We start from the raw sequence: 18,184 nt of genomic DNA, 5'->3' as shown, positions 1-18,184 counted from the left end.
GAGAGTGGTTCATGGAGAGACAGGTGGTGGGACAGGGAGAGTGCTCCTTGTAGAGACAGGTGGTGGGACAGGGAGTGGTTCATGGAGAGACAGGTGGTGGGACAGGGAGAGTGGTTCTTGTAGAGACAGGTGGTGGGACAGGGAGAGTGGTTCATGGAGAGACAGGTGGTGGGACAGGGAGAGTGGTTCATGGAGCGACAGGTGGTGGGACAGGGAGAGTGGTTCATGGAGAGACAGGTGGTGGGACAGGGAGAGTGGTTCTTGTAGAGACAGGTGGTGGGACAGGGAGAGTGGTTCATGGAGAGACAGGTGGTGGGACAGGGAGAGTGGTTCTTGTAGAGACAGGTGGTGGGACAGGGAGAGTGGTTCATGGAGAGACAGGTGGTGGGACAGGGAGAATGGTTCATGGAGCGACAGGTGGTGGGACAGGGAGAGTGGTTCATGGAGAGACAGGTGGTGGGACAGGGAGAGTGGTTCATGGAGAGACAGGTGGTGGGACAGGGAGAATGGTTCATGGAGCGACAGGTGGTGGGACAGGGAGAATGGTTCATGGAGCGACAGGTGGTGGGACAGGGAGAGTGCTCCTTGTAGAGACAGGTGGTGGGACAGGGAGGTTGGTTAATGGGAAACAAAGTGTGAGGATCCTGTTTCTTGAGGCAAGGCTGGAGCCAGGTCAGGATTTGTGTAACACTGCAGTTTGACTTTGCACACTGTCGCTTTGGTGCTCGTCACCCGAATCCCAAGAGTCTTTGTTTTCTAATGTACTTTACCAGTGAAGTAACAGGCTTCAGGGTACCCTTGTTTGACTGTATTTGTGAAGGACCATGCTCACAATTCTCTAATAGTAATATATATGCATACATCTAATTAAAGATGTGAAGGGAGTGTATAGTCAATTACTTCCAATATACTCAGCTTCAATTATATCCTCGTTATAACTAAACACTCAGAGGCGCTTATTATAGGATCATCAGATTAACGTACCAACCTCTAAAATGGCTATTGTGAACCAAGCATTTTGAAGAGAGGCGGTATCGAAATCCTCATCAATCCCAATTCTTTGAATTTTTTTTACTTATTTTTTCATTGTAACATTTTTTTTATATCATTTCTCTTAGTCTCTCCAATTCTATCTTTAAGTTCAGAGTTAATACTTAGCTTTTCAACAACATTAAATGATGTGCGGTGGAGACCCAATATTAACAGATTTTATCCTGCTTATCCTAAAAATAAGCAATGGATTTTCCCAAGTCCGTCTTAATAATGGCTTTTCGACTTTTCTTTTAGGAAGTTATCCAAACCTTATTTTAAAACCCTGCTAAGATAACTCCTTTTACCACATTCTCTGGCAACGAATTCCAGAGTTTTAATTACATGTCAAGTGAAGAAATATTGTCTCTGGTTTGTTTCAAATTTACTATTTAGTAGCTTCATTGCATTTGGGGAAAGTAAACAAGCAATTCATGTCTACCCATTCCACTCCACTCGTTATTTTATAGACCTCTGTCATATCTCCCTTGGTTATCTCTTCTCCAAGCTGAAGCGTTCTAGCTGCTTTAGGCTTTCCTCATAGGGAAACTGAGCCATCCCCGTTATCGTTTTTGTCTCCCTTCTCTGTTCCTTTTCTAATTCCGCTATATCTTTTTTGGAGATGCAGTGACCAGAATTGCACAGTATTTGCAGCCCCAGATCCACTATTTTAGTCAGAATTGATATCCTGGGATCCCTTGTACAAGAAGGAATTTTTCTCATATCTGCCTTGCAGTGACATCTACAGGCAACTTACTCCAAATGCCTGATTTTGGACTGTTGAGTCATATAAGCTTCAGTTGTTTCACATTTTCTATTAACTGTAAAAATGATGGATCTGAAAGTCATCATTCATTATTAGTTTACTAGTAAAAAAGCCCCGTTTCTGATGCAAATGAAACGGGGGCTAGCAATGTTTTCTTCTGTGTGCATGTGGGAGTGTGTGTGTCCCTGCCCTCTGGCCTCTCTCCCCTCCCCCCTCTGAGTCCTTCACTGTTACAGAGCCAGCGATTTGATTTCGTGCTCTGCTGTTTTCCTTCACTGACTGTTTGTGTTACAGAGAGGGCGGGGCAGACACTCATAGGGAAACCGGATATCTCGCCCCCTTCACACTTCCGGCTGGAGGCTTCATAGAACGTTGGTTTTGCCTTTTATATAGAGAGAGAAAACAGCAAAAGGAGCACGTTCTCACAAGCCATCTTTTTTCTTTTGATGTAAGCACAGGAAAAAACCAAAATGTAAATGCTCCCAGATTTCAACCTAATTTATGTCTAATGTGAGATATAAATGTCCTAAATAAATCAATCCTGATTCTCATAACATGATGTCTCTTTTACTGGCCCTTTTACCAGGTGAAAAAAAAAATCTCTGCAGGAATATAACAGTGCTAAGGATGTCCCTATAACCAATTATGATTTATAACGAATTACTACTGTCAGACTGTCATAGTAATGCTTGAATGTTTTCACTTATATACACTGTCAGCTAGCACATTTGCTTATTTCCGATCTGATGAAGAAGGGCAACCTTCGAAAGCTAATCAAGAAATGTATTAAGTTATGTCCAATAAAAAAGGGATCATCTTATTTTCTTTTCCATGTTTTATTTTGTTTGATTTCTATAGATTCTACATGGAATGTTGCTGTCTCGCTGCACCCTACGCCTGGAATAAACTTCCTGAGCCCCTACATCTTGCCCCATCCTTGGCCACCTTTAAATCTAGACTGAAAACCCACCTCTTTAACATTGCTTTTGACTCGTAACCACTTGTAACCACTTGCCTCCACCTACCCTCCTCTCTTCCTTCCCGTTCACATTAATTGATTTGATTTGCTTACTTTATTTATTTTTTGTCTATTAGATTGTAAGCTCTTTGAGCAGGGACTGTCTTTCTTCTATGTTTGTACAGCGCTGCGTATGCCTTGTAGCGCTATAGAAATGCTAAATAGTAGTAGTAGTAGTAGTAGTAGCTATTCCACTAGTAACATTCCATGTAGAAGTTGGCCCCAATGTGGCCGCGCAGGCTTCTGCTTCTGTGAGTCTGACGTCCTGCAGGACGTCAGACTCACAGAAACAGAAGCCTGCGCAGCCTTCTACATGGAATGTTGCTAGTGGAATAGCAACATTCCATGTAGAATGTCCAATAGTAGCAACATTCCATGTAGAATCTCCAATAGTATCTATTTTACTGTCATAGTAATGCTTGAATGTTTTCACTTATATACACTGTCAGCTACCACATTTGTTTATTTCCGATCTGAGGAAGAAGGGCAACCTTCGAAAGCTAATCAAGAAATGTATTATGTCCAATAAAAAAGGTATCATCTTATTTTCTTTTCCATGTTTTATTTTGTTTGATTTCTATTGATAACCTTAAGAGTGGACTAACACGGCTACCACACTCCTCTACTCTACCTATGAAAAGTTATTCCGTTATTATAATTCCTCGGTGCACATCAGTATACTACACAAGTCGGCATGTTTGAAAATATAAGTGAGATTAAATAAGTGAGAACGTGGATGCAGCAGCTCATAGGTTTGCTTGATTTGTTTAGAGTTTATGGCGATGACGGGAAGGGGAAATAGAGACTTCCCAATTGGCTTCGACGTTTTCACATCCCTTGGTCTCCGGTTTTATCCAACCTCCTCGTTGGTGTCAAAGGTTAGGCACCGCCATTTTGAAAGATGGTAGCGGTGAGGGCGGAAGCCGACTGAAGCAGGTATCATTCAATTGTGGTGGCAGACATTCAGGGTCAGGTCAGAGTGAGGCTCATTTTCAAAGTTACATAGGCTGCAATGTCTGTGTGCTTTGGAAATGAGCACCACTGGGCTGTTGTCAAGGTGGGTGGGGCGAGACCCGCTGGTTCACTGCGGGTGTTGGGGTGGCAGAGAGAATGGCGGGGGCAGCAGGCATCCTCCCCCCCCCCCCCCCCCAAAGGCTGTTTTGAATAATTGCTTTTGTTTGTGGACTATTTAAAGCATCCAGACGTGTCCCCTGCTCTGTGCATTGTGTGTGTTCCACTCCCCTTTGTGACGTCATAATGGGAAGGATTCCCTGTTTACGGAGCAGTAGAAACAATGTATCAATAGCAGAAGAATAAACAGAAACCGCAGCCTGTTCTGTCCTTTGATGTGAAAAGTGAGATGAAGGGGTTTTTTTTATTTTGCTTGTTCCAGTAATACTTGGGAGGCTTGGACATAGATACCTCTTGGAGCAGCGGTGCCCCACTGCCCTGCAGCCCCCTACATTCCTGCCTACCCGGAACCTCCGCTCCCTGGACAAATCCTTCCTTTCTGCTCCCTTCTCCACCTCTGCTAACTCCAGACTCCGCCCTTTCCCTTTGCCTGGAATGGACTTCCTGAACTGATACGTCAGGCCCCATCCCCTACCCATCTTCAAATCCTTGCTCCAAGCCCATCTTTTTGACTCTGCTTCTGGCACTTAACCTAACCTCTATTCAATACCACTACCAATCTGTCTGTATTATGCATTTGCATACCTTAATTGTCTTTAGCTGTTTAGATCTATTAGTCTGTCCCTATGAACTATTGTGTAACCAGATGTACTATGCTCAGTGGCGTTCCTTGCCTGGATGGCACCCGGGGTGGAGCACCGATGCGCCCCCCCCCCCCCCACCCACTAAATTACACCTTCCCCCCCCCCGGTGAAATGACACCCCCCCCCCGGGTGCACGCCGCTGGGGGGGGGGTGCCGCGGCGTGCGCCTGCTCCGAGTTCGCTAAACTTCTTTGCTCGTTCGCTGCAGCTCCCTCTACCCCGGAACAGGAAGTAACCTCCGCTCTCAAGACAAATCCCTCCTTTCAGTACCCTTCTCCACCACCGCCAACTCCAGGCTCCGCCCTTTCTGCCTCGCCTCACCTCACCCTATGCCTGGAATAAACTCCCTGAGCCCATACGCCAGGCCCCCTCCCTGCCCATCTTCAAATCCTTGCTCAAAGCCCACCTCTTCAATGTCGCCTTTGGCACCTAACCACTACACCTCTATTCAGGAAATGTAGACTGCCCCAACTTGACATTTTGTCCTTTAGATTGTAAGTTCCTTCGAGCAGGGACTGTCCTTCTTTGTTAAACTGTTCAGCGCTGCGTAACCCTAGTAGCACTCTAGAAATGTTAAGTAGTAGTAGTAAGAGAGGGGGGGGGTCCTGAGCCTCTGTATATAAAAAGGCAGAAGAGGGGGGGGTCCTGAGTCTCTGTATATAAAAAGGCAGAAGAGAGGGGGGTCCTGAGCCTCTGTATATAAAAAGGCAGAAGAGAGGGGGGGTCCTGAGTCTCTGTATATAGAAAGGCAGAAGAGAGGGGGGGTCCTGAGTCTCTGTATATAGAAAGGCAGAAGAGAGGGGGGGTCCTGAGCCTCTGTATATAGAAAGGCAGAAGAGAGGGGGGGTCCTGAGCCTCTGTATATAGAAAGGCAGAAGAGGGGGGTCCTGAGTCTCTGTATATAGACCCCAACTTGACATTTCGTCCTTTAGATTGTAAGCGCCTTCGAGCAGGGACTGTCCTTCTTTGTTAAACTGTTCAGCGCTGCGTAACCCTAGTAGCGCTCTAGAAATGTTAAGTAGTAGTAGGAGAGACCTGACATGGCAATCGGGTGTGGGTACAGTTCCTTGTAGCCTAATGATAGGGAACAAGTTACTTACTATTTGCTTACTATAATCAAAATGTATTTATTGAATGTTTCATACTACCCTAGTTCTCTTACACCTGAAATGATTTATATAACTTTTATTTCTAATTTATGTTATATTTCTCTACTTCAAATGCAATAATATTCTGTATCTCTCCTTTTGGTAATGGCGCCTGCCATGACGGCATAATGTAAGCCACACTGAGCCTGCAAAGAGGTGGGAAAATGTGGGATAGAAATGCAATAAATCCTGCATCGGTGAGACATTTCTTGAACAGATATGATTTTTTAACAGGTTACGAAAGATTAGATAGTGATTCTTCTGATGTCTGACGTTAGGGTGTTCCGTAGCTTGGTTGAGAGATACGTGGCATGTATAGACTTCTAGCGTACTCCTTTGTGGACTTTCGGAACGTTACAAGTGCCCCGCTAAGGCATTCCTCAGGGGGAGATCAATTAATGTGATAAGTTACTCTAGGGATAGGACTTGAAGAATATTTTTGAACAGGGACATTTAGTTTTTGTACATGAGTAATTGGAGCGTATGGGAAGCATTATACTCTTTATATGTACATCCGGGTTCACCCATCTACACTTTATGCTCTGACCCGGGTGCAAGGTTATGAGGTAAACCACAGAGTGGAGGAAAAGCCTAGTGGTTGGCGCCGCAGGCTGAGAACCAGGGAGGTTGGGGTTAAAAAAAATGTTTTTTATTTGTACCCCACGCTTTCCCACTCATGGCAGGCTCTATGCAGCTTACATGGGGCAATGGAGGGTTAAGTGACTTGCCCAGAGTCACAAGGAGCTGCCTGTGCCTGAAGTGGGAATCCAACTCAGTTCCTCAGGACCAAAGTCCGCCACCCTAACCACTAGGCCACTGCTCCACTGTTGCTACTATTTGAGATTCTACATGGAATGTTGCTATTCCACTAGCAACATTCCATGTAGAAGTCGGCCCTTGCAGATCACCAATGTGGCCGCGCAGGCTTCTGCTTCTGTGAGTCTGACACGTACGTGCAGGACGTCAGACTCACAGAAACAGAAGCCTGCGCAGCCTTCTACATGGAATGTTGCTAGTGGAATAGCAACATTCCATGTAGAATCTCCAATAGTAGCAACATTCCATGTAGAATCTCAAATAGTAGCAACATTCCATGTAGAATCTCCAATAGTATCTATTTTATTTTTGTTACATTTGTACCCTGCACTTTCCCACTCATGGCAGGCTCAATGCGGCTTACATGGGGCAATGGAGGGTTAAGTGACTTGCCCAGAGTCACAAGGAGCTGCCTGTGCCTGGTGGGAATTGAACCCAGTTCCCCAGGACCAAAGTCCACCACCCTAACCACTAGGCCACTCCTCCACTGTTGCTACTATTTGAGATTCTACATGGAATGTTGCTATTCCACTAGAAGTCGGCCCTTGCAGATCAGCAATGTGGCCGCGCAGGCTTCTACATGGAATGTTGCTAGTGGAATAGCAACATTCCATATAGAATCTCCAATAGTAGCAACATTCCATGTAGAATCTCCAATAGTATCTATTTTATTTTTGTTACATTTGTACCCTGCGCTTTCCCACTCACGGCAGGCTCAATGCGGCTTACATGGGGCAATGGAGGGTTAAGTGACTTGCCCAGAGTCGCAAGGAGCTGCCTGTGCCTGCAGTGGGAATCGAACCCAGTTCCCCAGGATCAAAGTCCACCACCCTAACCACTAGGCCACTCCTCCACTGCTTCTCCTTCTGACCGTGGGCAAGTCACTTAACCCTCCATTGCCTCAGGTACAAACCGAGGTTCTACATTGATTAAATGACTCACATTAATGCACTTTATTTCCTGCAGTGACAATAACACAACTCTGGGATTTTAGACCCCCCTCTGAACGTAACTCACTTTCAACTCCCAGCGAAAAGACAGGAGTTAAAATTAAGTAGATAATAAATGCACATGAAGTTCAGCCTGCATCAAAGAATAAAGAACTTGATTCTTCTTTTTTTAGGTGTTAACTAAACCAAGCTACTCCTGCGTGTGCCACCATGGTAAGATTCAGGTTCAGAGGGTTCTGGAGTAGAGCACAGTGCTTGGGGCGAGGGGAGGAAGTGGGCCCTGGCGTAGAACACCCATGCCCGGGGCAGAGGGTCCTTAGGATAGAGCATGCAGGATGGGGACAGAGGGTTAACCTTGGGATAAAGCTCCGGTGTGCAGGATGAGACGGGAGGGGGGGAGGTGTCCCCGGGATAGGCCTCCCGCGCTGCGCACAGATGCTGTAAGGGTAAACTGTTGCTTCGTCTTCCCCCTGATAAATGCAGCACGGACGAATCAAAGTGAAAACGACAGAGGAACAGCAAGAGGCGAAACGGAAAGAGCGTGAGAAGAAGCTGCAGCTCTACACAGCTACAACTACCGCCATCTTCCAGAAGGTAAAGATGGAAGGCGGGTAGGAGAAATAATCGGTCCCCGTTCCCTTCCGGTACACGGGTAGGGCTGAGAGTTCCCTCTGACGCTGGTGAGATCACACGAACAGGAATGCGCTTCTAGGAGAAGGCGCTCCTCCAGCATGACTGGGGGGCCACCCCTGACCCTCCCATCCCACCCCCTTGTGCTGGCGAGGTTGGGCGCTGTCTTCCCAGCAGTGATGCTTTTCACCCACTTCCTTTTCAGAGGCAGTCGCAGGAGCTGGACCAGGAGGTGCTGGAATTGACCAATCAGATTTTAGGGGCGAATCCGGACTTTGCCACACTCTGGAACTTCCGCCGGGAAATCTTCCTACACTCGGAGAAAGAAAAGTGAGCTCCCGCCTGGTCACTGCTGTAATTCTCGGTGTTTGGTTCCCTCCTTCCCGTCTGCCCCCTCCATCTTTCTCCCTCTTTGCGTCGCTCTCCTCCTCTCTTCTCCCGTGACCCTTCTTACTGTGTTCTGTTCTCTCTCCCTAGTCCCCATAGCCGCCGAGAGGGGGGCGGGGGGGGGGGGCAAAATTCCCCGGTCCCGGGGTCTCTCTTTCTCTCCTGCTCCTGACAGGACCCGAGTGATCGTGTCCCGACAGGAGCAGGAGAGAGAAAACTCTGTCACTGCAGCCGGGACCCCCTCTCAGGCGCGCAGGGGCAGGGAATCGGTGGAAGAGCAGCGCTAGAGAAACACGTTTTTTGCTGGCGGAACCTCGGGATCCTCGCCAGCGAAGGAAATTGGATTGTGGGGAGCAGGCGGCAGTGATCTGGGGGGGGGGGGTGGCGGCTCTTCCCCGGACCTGGTTCAGTCTCTCTGCGGCCCTGCTTGTCCCCTCTTTCCTGCCGGATTTGCTGTGCCTGTAACGTGGCTGCCTCCTTTCTCCCCCTCAGGTCTGAAGATGAGATGCAGAAGTTGTACACGCGGGAGCTGTCCCACCTGGAGTCCTGCCTGCGGGTCAATCCCAAGTCGTACGGCAGCTGGCACCACCGCTGCTGGGTACTGGACCGAATGCCGGAGCCTGACTGGAGCCGAGAGTTGGAGCTGTGTAACAGGTTCCTGGAGCTGGATGAGAGAAACTGTACGTCCAAACCGGGGCTTCCCAGGCTCCCCCTCACCGTACCCCCCTCCCTCCCCAGCTCCCCCGAGTCTCACCCGATCTCTCTCTGTCTCGCAGTTCACTGTTGGGATTACCGACGCTTTGTGGTCTTACGCTCGGAAGTCTCGGCGGAGGAGGAACTGGCTTTCACCCACGGCCTGATCGCTAAAAACTTCTCCAATTATTCCTCTTGGCATTATCGAAGCAAGCTGCTCCCCCAGATCCATCCAGACCCTCAGCGGCAGGGCAGGGTCACAGAGGAAGTCCTGCTCAAAGGTATTGGGGGGAGGGTGGAAGGGCACCCAGTCATAAGAGCCCTGACAAAACAGCCTTGTAACAAAATAGCCCCATAAAAAAAAATATATAACACATCACAAAAAAATATAATAAACTACAACTGAAATCTTCACTGATGAAGACTCCTACCAGCATCCAATTGCATAAATTCTATAGCTACAAACTGGTATTCATGATCTGCTATTTAAAGAAACTATTCTTCCATCAACATAATAATTAAAATAAACACAATATTGTCATCATTTTCATTGTCTTACCAACCTTATCCTGATTGGCAAGGTAAGATTATTAGGGGAAAAAATGCAGACCCAAATTCTGGGCATTTTGTCGGGGGGGGGGGGGGGGGCTAACTTGCCAAGGGTTATATTGTGGGCAGGCCGTTTTGACAGTGGCTGTTATGTCAAGGACTATTATGTCGGGAGCTGTTTTGTCGGGGTTATTTTGACCGGGTACCGGGTGGAAGGGAAAGAAGAGGAAGAAATCGCTGCTCACCGGCGTTTAACGCTCTCTGTCTCTTCTCTCTCTCCGTCTTCCTTTCCCGCTCCCAGAGTTAGAGCTGGCGCAGAACGCTTTCTTTACGGACCCCAGTGATCAGAGCGCCTGGCTGTACCACCGTTGGCTTCTAGGCAGAGGTAAGCTACCCACTGCGCCTCCCACCTTAACCCACCCTCCGCCTACCAAGTACTTCCCATCCTGCAATACAGTTGTCATAAGTACATAAGTAATGCCATACTGGGAAAAGACCAAGGGTCCATTGAGCCCAGCATCCTGTCCACGACAGCGGCCAATCCAGGCCAAGGGCACCTGGCAAGCTTCCCAAACGTACAAACGTTCTATACATGTTATTCCTGGACTTGTGGATTTTTCCCAAGTCCATTTAGTAGCGGTTTATGGACTTGTCCTTTAGGAAACCGTCTAACCCCCTTTTAAACTCTGCCAAGCTAACCGCCTTCACCATGTTCTCCGGCAACGAATTCCAGAGTTTAATTACGCGTTGGGTGAAGACAGATTTTCCCCGATTTGTTTTAAATTTACTACACTGTAGTTTCATCACATGCCCCCTAGTCCTAGTATTTTTGTCATGCATTAACCCTGTGTCCCGTCTGCATGTTCTTTCCTCAGTGGATCGTGAGGTCTCCATCATTTGTATTTTCGTCAGCCGGGACGGAGAATGGCTGTCTGTGGGCTTTTCCCATCCTGTGTCCGTGAGTAAGGAGAATTTTATCCCAAGGCCGTGCTCATGAAATACCGACAGTGGTTACTCGGCCTTGGCTGCTGGGGGTGGTGCAAGGCTCCTGTGTTTTGGGGGTAACTAGGCCCTTGTTTGTGGGGGTGACACTGACAAGATTGCCTTGTGGGTTATTAGGTTCATCCAGGATCTGACGACCTGCTTTTGTTCCTGGATGGGGCTCCGCTGATGGTTTCCTGGCGCTCTGCGGAGAGGAGAAATAGTTCGAGCTTCCTGTGGGTATCCTTTGAAGAGAGGGTGAAAAGCTAACGGAAACGGGCCACTTCTGGTTTTTGCTTGTGTCCTGCACGAGACTCCGTCTCTGGACTGGACTGCTGTCTCCACCTCTACCCACAGTCTCTTCTCGCAGAATGGCACCTGCTTTCCCTAACATCCACTGCCCTTAGCTTTGTGACCTGCCTACAGGGTCACTCGGTGACCTCTGCCCCCAGCACACCTTCCGTGTGCTCTGGAAGGAAGGAGCGGCAAAGAAAGAGTGTGTCCTGTACAGAGGTAAGAACAGAGGTTTCCAGGGCTCTCTTAATCCCGTACAAACTGTTTACGCAGGTGTACAGACTGGACAAGTGAAGGACGGAAACTCCCCAGTAAAACTGGAACGATTGTACTGACCAATGTTGTACTGAAAGTTCAGTTGAAAAAATGTTTTAGGCGCTGGATTTCTCTTGTTCTGATACAAGGTTTAATATGGCCCCCGCCTGGAGAAGAAAAAGTTGGCCATTTGTATTTTTGATTATACGTATAGACTGGCATTTTCGGCCAGAACCCAAATTCCAGATTTCAGGTCAGTTTCAGTGCCGAATCCAAAACTGAAATCTGTGTCAGATAAGGTAGGAAGGGAGATGAATGACCCTTTCTGTCTCGTTTATTCTTTCCAGGTCATCAAGAGAGCTGGAACCGAGACTCTGCCACCGAAGAGCAGATATTCAGGTATCCGCAAGTTTCCTCAGTGTCTACATTTGCAACATTTTCTGCGATGCCCTTCTGTTTGTATGCATTCAGGGTCACCTGTTGGCATGAGTATGCACAGAGCTGCCATTTTTCTGTCTCTTAGGTGTGAACTCTCCGTGGAAAAATCCACAGTACTTCAGCATGAGTTAGAGTCGTGCAAGGAGCTGCAGGAACTGGAACCTGAGAACAAGTGTAAGCGTCTTTTAGAAAGAACATAACTGAGTCAGACCAATGGTCCATCTAGCCCAGTGTCCTGCTTCCAGCAATGGCCAATCCAGGTCGCAAATACCTGGCCGAAACCCAAAGAGCAGCAACATTCCAGAACCTCAAAGAGAAACGAGATTCTGGAATCCCCAAGAAGAGCAACATTCCAGAACCTCAAAGAGTAACGAGATCCTGGAATCCCCAAGAATAGCAACATTCCAGAACCTCAAAGAGTAACGAGATTCTGGAATCCCCAAGAAGAACAACATTCCAGAACCTCAAAGAGTAACAAGATTCTGGAATCCCCAAGAATAGCAACATTCCATGCTACCAATCCCAGGGCAAGCAGTGGCTTCCCCCATGTCCATCTCAATAACAGACTATGGGCTTTTCCTCCAGGAACTTGTCCAAACCTTATTTTTTAAACCCAAATACACTAACCACTTTTATCACATCCTCCAGCAACGAGTTCCAGAGCTTAACTATTCTTTGTTTTAAAAGTATTTCCATGTAATTTCATTGAGTGTCCCCTGGTCCTTGTATTTTTTGAAAGAGAAGAAAATCGATTCACTTTTACCTGTTCTGCTCCTCTCAGGATTTTATAGACCTCAATCATATCCCCCCTCAGCTTTCTCTTTTCGAAGCTGAAGAGCCCTAATCTCTTTAGTCTTTCCTCATCTGGGAGGAGTTCCTTCCCTTTTATCATTTTGTTTGCTCTTCTTTGAACCTTTTCTAATTCCACTATATCTTTGATGAGATACTGCAGCCAGAATTGGACATAATACTCAAGGTGAGGTCACACCGTGGAGCGATATAGAGGCATTAAAATATTTTTGGTCTTATTTTGCATCCCTTTCCTAATAATTCCTAGCATCCTGTTGGCTTTTTTGGCTGATGCTGCACACTAGGTAGAACATTTCAGCATATAGTGATGTCATTTCCTGCCGTGGAGGCCTGAACTTCCTGTCACAAGACCAGTGGGGAGGCCATTCGTGCTTATGTAAGCACTTATCAGAGCTAGCCAGTTTATGTGTATACATGGCTAGGTGGCATTTGTGTGACAGTCGCCGGCGTCCTGTGTCTCCAGTAGACCATATAGGAGGCATCTCCCTGGCCTCTACTGGGTGTAGCAGACCCTCTTCAGGGTGTCTTTGGGCTAGTGTAAATTTCTGATGTCCCCTTTCTTCTTTTTCAGGGTGTTTGCTCACAATTATTCTCTTGATGCGTGCTCTCGACCCCTTGGGTTATGAAAAAGAAACTCTCGGCTACTTCCAGACATTGAAGGTTAGGAGAAGACAGGGTTAGAGGTTTAGAGAGAAGTGAGGAGACAGAAGAGAGGGTGAAAGGGTTAAAACTGGGCTGAGGATTCTCCGTGTTGGGAAAGTGAGAGGTAAAGCCTGGGACAATCACAGAGGATCCTCAGTGGTGGGGGAGTGAGGGATAAAGCCTGGAACAGGCACAGAGGATCCTCAGTTGAAGATGGGAGGGAGAGGGAGGGAGCATTCATGCCAGGATTGGGAAGATTTTGAGGGTCTTTATCTGCCATCCATCCTTCTGTTTTGTAGGCTGTGGATCCGATGCGCTCTGCTTACTTTAACGATCTCCGAAGCAAGTTCCTGATGGAGAACTGCATTTTAAAAATGGAATATGCGGAATCCCGAGTCATTGTCCTGTCATGCAAGGTACTGCAGGCATCCAGGTGCAGACCCCCTCATTGCTGCATCCCTGCAAGGAACTGTTCCATAGAACTAAAGGACACCTCAGAAAGGATGTTCTTTCTGGGGAAGAATTTTGGGGGCTCACTGCTTAACACCGAGGTGGTTCCTGAGTTCAGGGCTGATGGTGGTTCTTCTGCATTAGGAATTCATCATTGTGACTTGTTGGGATTTCATCAGTAAGGGAGAGACTTCATCGTTTGGGACATAAGCTCACTGTTTTGGGATAGAAGGGATGGTTTGGGGGTTTTTTTTTGGGGGGGGAGGCATATACCTCTGTGTTTTTGCTTTGTTGGATGGGCTCCTACAGGTTCCAGAAGTCCAAAGAACAGTTTTTAATTAATATACACTTGTAGTTTCGCATGTACTTTGCGGAATTGGTCCATGGGTCTTGTGTTGTCCTTACTTCCTGTTTTCATGGTCTTAATTAGTTTGTCGTACGGTTATTTGTCTCCCTCCCAGGGTCTGACCACCTTATACCACGAGGAACAGCTTCTATTGGTTACACACATGAACCTCTCGACCAATCAGCTGCGGGCACTTCCCAGGGCTCTGGCCATGCTGCGATGCCTGGAGGTGAGAGCTGCCTTCCTCCTCCTCCTCCTCCCTGCAGGTTCACACTGAACCCTCTCACTTCGTTCATTCTCTGCTCTCTCGCCTCTATGTTTTTTCACTTTGATTTTTTTTTTCTGTTTTCTTTATTTATTCTCTTTTATTGGCTCTTGTCTACACCATGTTCTCTGTTTTCTTGGCACTTCTCTTTTCTCTTATTTTTCCTCCCTCTCTCCATTGTGTCTGTGACCTTTCTTTTCTTTCCCTCTCTGTTGTGTGCTTTTTCCTTTTATTGGCATTCTTTCTCTTTTCTCCTGTCATACTGTCTCCTTTTCTTTCTCTGTTTTTGTTGACTATTAGCCTGTGTCTCGATCTGTCAGTCACTGATCTTTTACCATTCCAGATTACGTTTACTGAATGGTCAGTGTTTGTCCTAGTGCTGGGCAGACTTATATGGTCTGTGCCAGAGCCGGTGGTTGGGAGGCGGGGCTGGTGGTTGGGAGGCGGGGATAGTGCTGGGCAGACTTATATGGTCTGTGCCAGAGCCGGTGGTGGGAGGCGGGGCTGGTGGTTGGGAGGCGGGGATAGTGCAGGGCAGACTTATACGGTCTGTGCCAGAGCCGGTGGTGGGAGGCGGGGCTGGTGGTTGGGAGGCGGGGATAGTGCTGGGCAGACTTATACGGTCTGTGCCAGAGCCGGTGGTTGGGAGGCGGGGATAGTGCTGGGCAGACTTATACGGTCTGTGCCAGAGCCGGTGGTGGGAGGCGGGGATAGTGCTGGGCAGACTTATACGGTCTGTGCCAGAGCCGGTGGTGGGAGGCGGGGCTGGTGGTTGGGAGGCGGGGATAGTGCTGGGCAGACTTATACGGTCTGTGCCAGAGCCGGTGGTGGGAGGCCGGGCTGGTGGTTGGGAGGCGGGGATAGTGCTGGGCAGACTTATACGGTCTGTGCCAGAGCCAGTGGTTGGGAGGCGGGGATAGTGCTGGGCAGACTTATATGGTCTGTGCCAGAGCCGGTGGTGGGAGGCGGGGCTGGTGGTTGGGAGGCGGGGATAGTGCAGGGCAGACTTATACGGTCTGTGCCAGAGCCGGTGGTTGGGAGGCGGGGATAGTGCTGGGCAGACTTATACGGTCTGTGCCAGAGCCGGTGGTGGGAGGCGGGGATAGTGCTGGGCAGACTTATACGGTCTGTGCCAGAGCCGGTGGTGGGAGGCGGGGCTGGTGGTTGGGAGGCGGGGATAGTGCTGGGCAGACTTATACGGTCTGTGCCAGAGCCGGTGGTGGGAGGCCGGGCTGGTGGTTGGGAGGCGGGGATAGTGCTGGGCAGACTTATACGGTCTGTGCCAGAGCCAGTGGTTGGGAGGCGGGGATAGTGCTGGGCAGACTTATACGGTCTGTGCCAGAGCCGGTGGTTGGGAGGCAGGGCTGGTGGTTGGGAGGCGGGGATAGTGCTGGGCAGACTTATATGGTCTGTGCCAGAGCCGGTGGTTGGGAGGCGGGGCTGGTGGTTGGGAGGCGGGGATAGTGCTGGGCAGACTTATGCGGTCTGAGCCCTGAAGAGCACAGGTACAAATCAAAGTAGGGTATACACAAAAAGTAGCAAATATGAGTTATCTTGTTGGGCAGACTGGATGGACCGTGCAGGTCTTTTTCTGCCGTCATCTACTATGTTACTATGTCAGTGTTTGTCATAGCACAGGGACCAAGCCTATTCCACATAACATACTGCCTTTTGAATGCATTGTGGGTATCCTTTAAGGGGGGTGAAAGGCTGCTGGGAACAGGCCACATCTTGTAACATTATCTCTATGATACATCACATGTGTTCTGCACAAGACACCACCTCTGGAATGGATCGGGGACTCCACCTCCATCCACGGTGTCTTCTCACATTAACTGCATCTGCTTTAGTGACAGACTGATCGCTGGCAGCTTCCTGACCTTTTATAATGGTTTGTATGTTTCAGGGGGCCTTTCACTAAGTCGCGTAGGCGCCCTACACGCGCGTCAGTTTTGAGTTACCGCCCAGCTGCCACGTGGCCCTTGCGGTAATTTCATTTTTGACACGTGTCCGCTAAGCGCCGGAAAACATTTTTATTTTCTGGCGCTTGTGGGCGGTAATCGTCATTCAACGCCCGGTTTCCGCGTGAGATCCTTACCGCTAGGTCAGTGGCTGCCGGTAAGGTCTCGGACCCAAATGGACACGCGGCAATTTTCATTTTGCCGTATGTCCGTTTTGGGCAAAAATTTTAAAAAGGCCTTTTTTTTTTACAGGTGCGCTGAAAAATGATTCTGTGCGCGCCCAAAACACGCGTCTACACCAGTTCAGGCCATTTTTCAGCGCACCTTTATAACAGGGCCCCTCGGTGACTGGCTGACAGTCAGGATGAATTACTGAGACATTTCTAAAGAGATTACCAACAGGTTACGGCCTGCTCTCTTCTCCTCTTTCTCGCCCTCAGGTGCTAGAAGCTGATGACAATATTATTGAGTCGTTAGAAGGACTGTCGCATCTACCCAAACTGGAAGAGGTTTCTTTAAGAAACAATTGTATCCTTACTACAGACTCTGAAATGTAGCGTTTCGTCAGACTGACGTTTCGGGATGTGTTTGTGTGAATCTTGGCACTAGTGTACCTGGGGTGTGAGAATTCTGATGTGCTTAAGAGGCTGGCAGCGGGAATCCTGGTGCTGGTGCACTAGAATCAGTGAATCATTCTGTGCTCAGGGACTGGGAGTGTGAATTTGGACTCTTGTGCACTGAGGTGTGAGGATCCTGATGTGCTCAGAGGCTGGGAGTGTGAATCATTGCACTAGTGCACTAGAATGAGTGAATCATTCTATGCTCAGGGACTGGGAGTGTGAATCAATGCACTAGTGCACTAGAACGAGTGAATCATTCTATGCTCAGGGACTGGGAGTGTGAATCATTGCACTAGTGCACTGAAATGAGTGAATCATTCTATGCTCAGAGACTGGGAGTGTGAATTGGAACTCTTGTGCACTGAGGTGTGAGAATCCCAATGTGCTTAGAGCCTGGGAGTGTGAATCTGGGCACTAGTGCTTCAGAGGATGGATCATTCTTTGCTCAGCAACTGGGAATATGAGTTTGGATACTAGTGCACTGGCGTGTGAGAATTCCGATGTGCTTCAGAGGCCGGGAGTGTGAATCTGATCCCTAGTGTGCTAGAATGAGTGGATCATTCTGTGCTTAGGGGGACTGGAAGTGTGAATTTGGACACTAGTGCACTGGAGTGTGAGAATCTTGGTGCGAGGAGAGTAAAGCTATGACAGGAGGTGACTTCTTCCTTGACTCAGGTTTCAGGCATTCGTGGAATCTCTGATCTTCAACCCCTGGCCTCGTGCCCCAGGCTGTCCGTCCTGCACCTCCAGGGAAATCCCCTGTGTGACAGTCCCAACGTCCAGTCAGAGCTGGCGCTGCTGCTGCCCCATGTCCCAGACATCATTACGTGATTGGCTGCATGCATACGACTGCTGTCCGCTTGCACCCGGCGACTGGGGAGGTCAAAGTGTATTTATTATTGGCGGGGTACAGAGGGACTAATGGGAGAATGCAGAGACTTTACTTTAGCTGCTGTTAGCCAAATAAATTTAAACACAGCCAGAAACCTGATCACAACTTGTCTGTATCACTCCTGGACTTTCTGTGAGCCTCTGCCGCTCTCCCTATAACTAGAGTACCCATTAAAGAGGGTAAATGTACAGCAGGATAGAGGGATGTCCAGCAGAGGGCAGCATCACGTAACTTGCCCTGCAGTTCTCATCACACAGAGGTCCTCTGTGCAGCAGGACCGAGGAATGCCCAGCAGAGGGCACCATAGGTTAACTTGCAGAGCAGTGGATTGTCCCTCTGCGATCAGGACTGTGGGATGCCCAGCGGGGGAAGCAGCATGGTGAAACCTGCCCTGTAGGGTGGGGGTGATGGGGCCGCTCTCTTTTCTCCAGCTATGGAGATTCTGGAAGGTTTGCCACAATTATTGGCAA

The 18,184-nt window shown here is 48.5% G+C and overlaps 1 protein-coding gene across 2 annotated transcripts; it reads left to right on the top strand.

The window, feature by feature from the left end:
• Positions 1-3,684: 3,684 nt before the first annotated feature.
• On the top strand, positions 3,685-17,813 carry RABGGTA (Rab geranylgeranyltransferase subunit alpha). Of its 2 annotated transcripts, XM_030187716.1 has the most exons (17): positions 3,685-3,749; positions 7,675-7,714; positions 7,985-8,095; positions 8,337-8,461; positions 9,011-9,198; positions 9,295-9,492; positions 10,062-10,145; positions 10,636-10,718; positions 10,880-10,981; positions 11,149-11,254; positions 11,638-11,689; positions 11,814-11,902; positions 13,110-13,198; positions 13,480-13,596; positions 14,092-14,205; positions 16,643-16,730; positions 17,505-17,813. In XM_030187716.1, the coding sequence occupies exons 2-17, from the start codon at positions 7,712-7,714 to the stop codon at positions 17,651-17,653; spliced, it is 1,698 nt and encodes a 565-aa protein (XP_030043576.1). In that variant the 5' UTR covers positions 3,685-3,749; positions 7,675-7,711; the 3' UTR covers positions 17,654-17,813. The 2 variants fall into 2 exon arrangements, with proteins under 2 accessions (XP_030043576.1, XP_030043575.1); XM_030187715.1 differs by lacking the exons at positions 3,685-3,749; positions 7,675-7,714 and having other exon boundaries at positions 7,979-8,095.
• The last annotated feature ends 371 nt before the right edge of the window (positions 17,814-18,184 follow it).

The sequence above is a fragment of the Microcaecilia unicolor genome, chromosome 14, assembly GCF_901765095.1.
Source record: "Microcaecilia unicolor chromosome 14, aMicUni1.1, whole genome shotgun sequence".
NCBI classification, from domain to species: Eukaryota; Metazoa; Chordata; class Amphibia; order Gymnophiona; family Siphonopidae; genus Microcaecilia; species Microcaecilia unicolor.
Note: the sequence above shows the minus strand (reverse complement) of the source record. Positions and strands in the feature narration are given on the sequence as shown.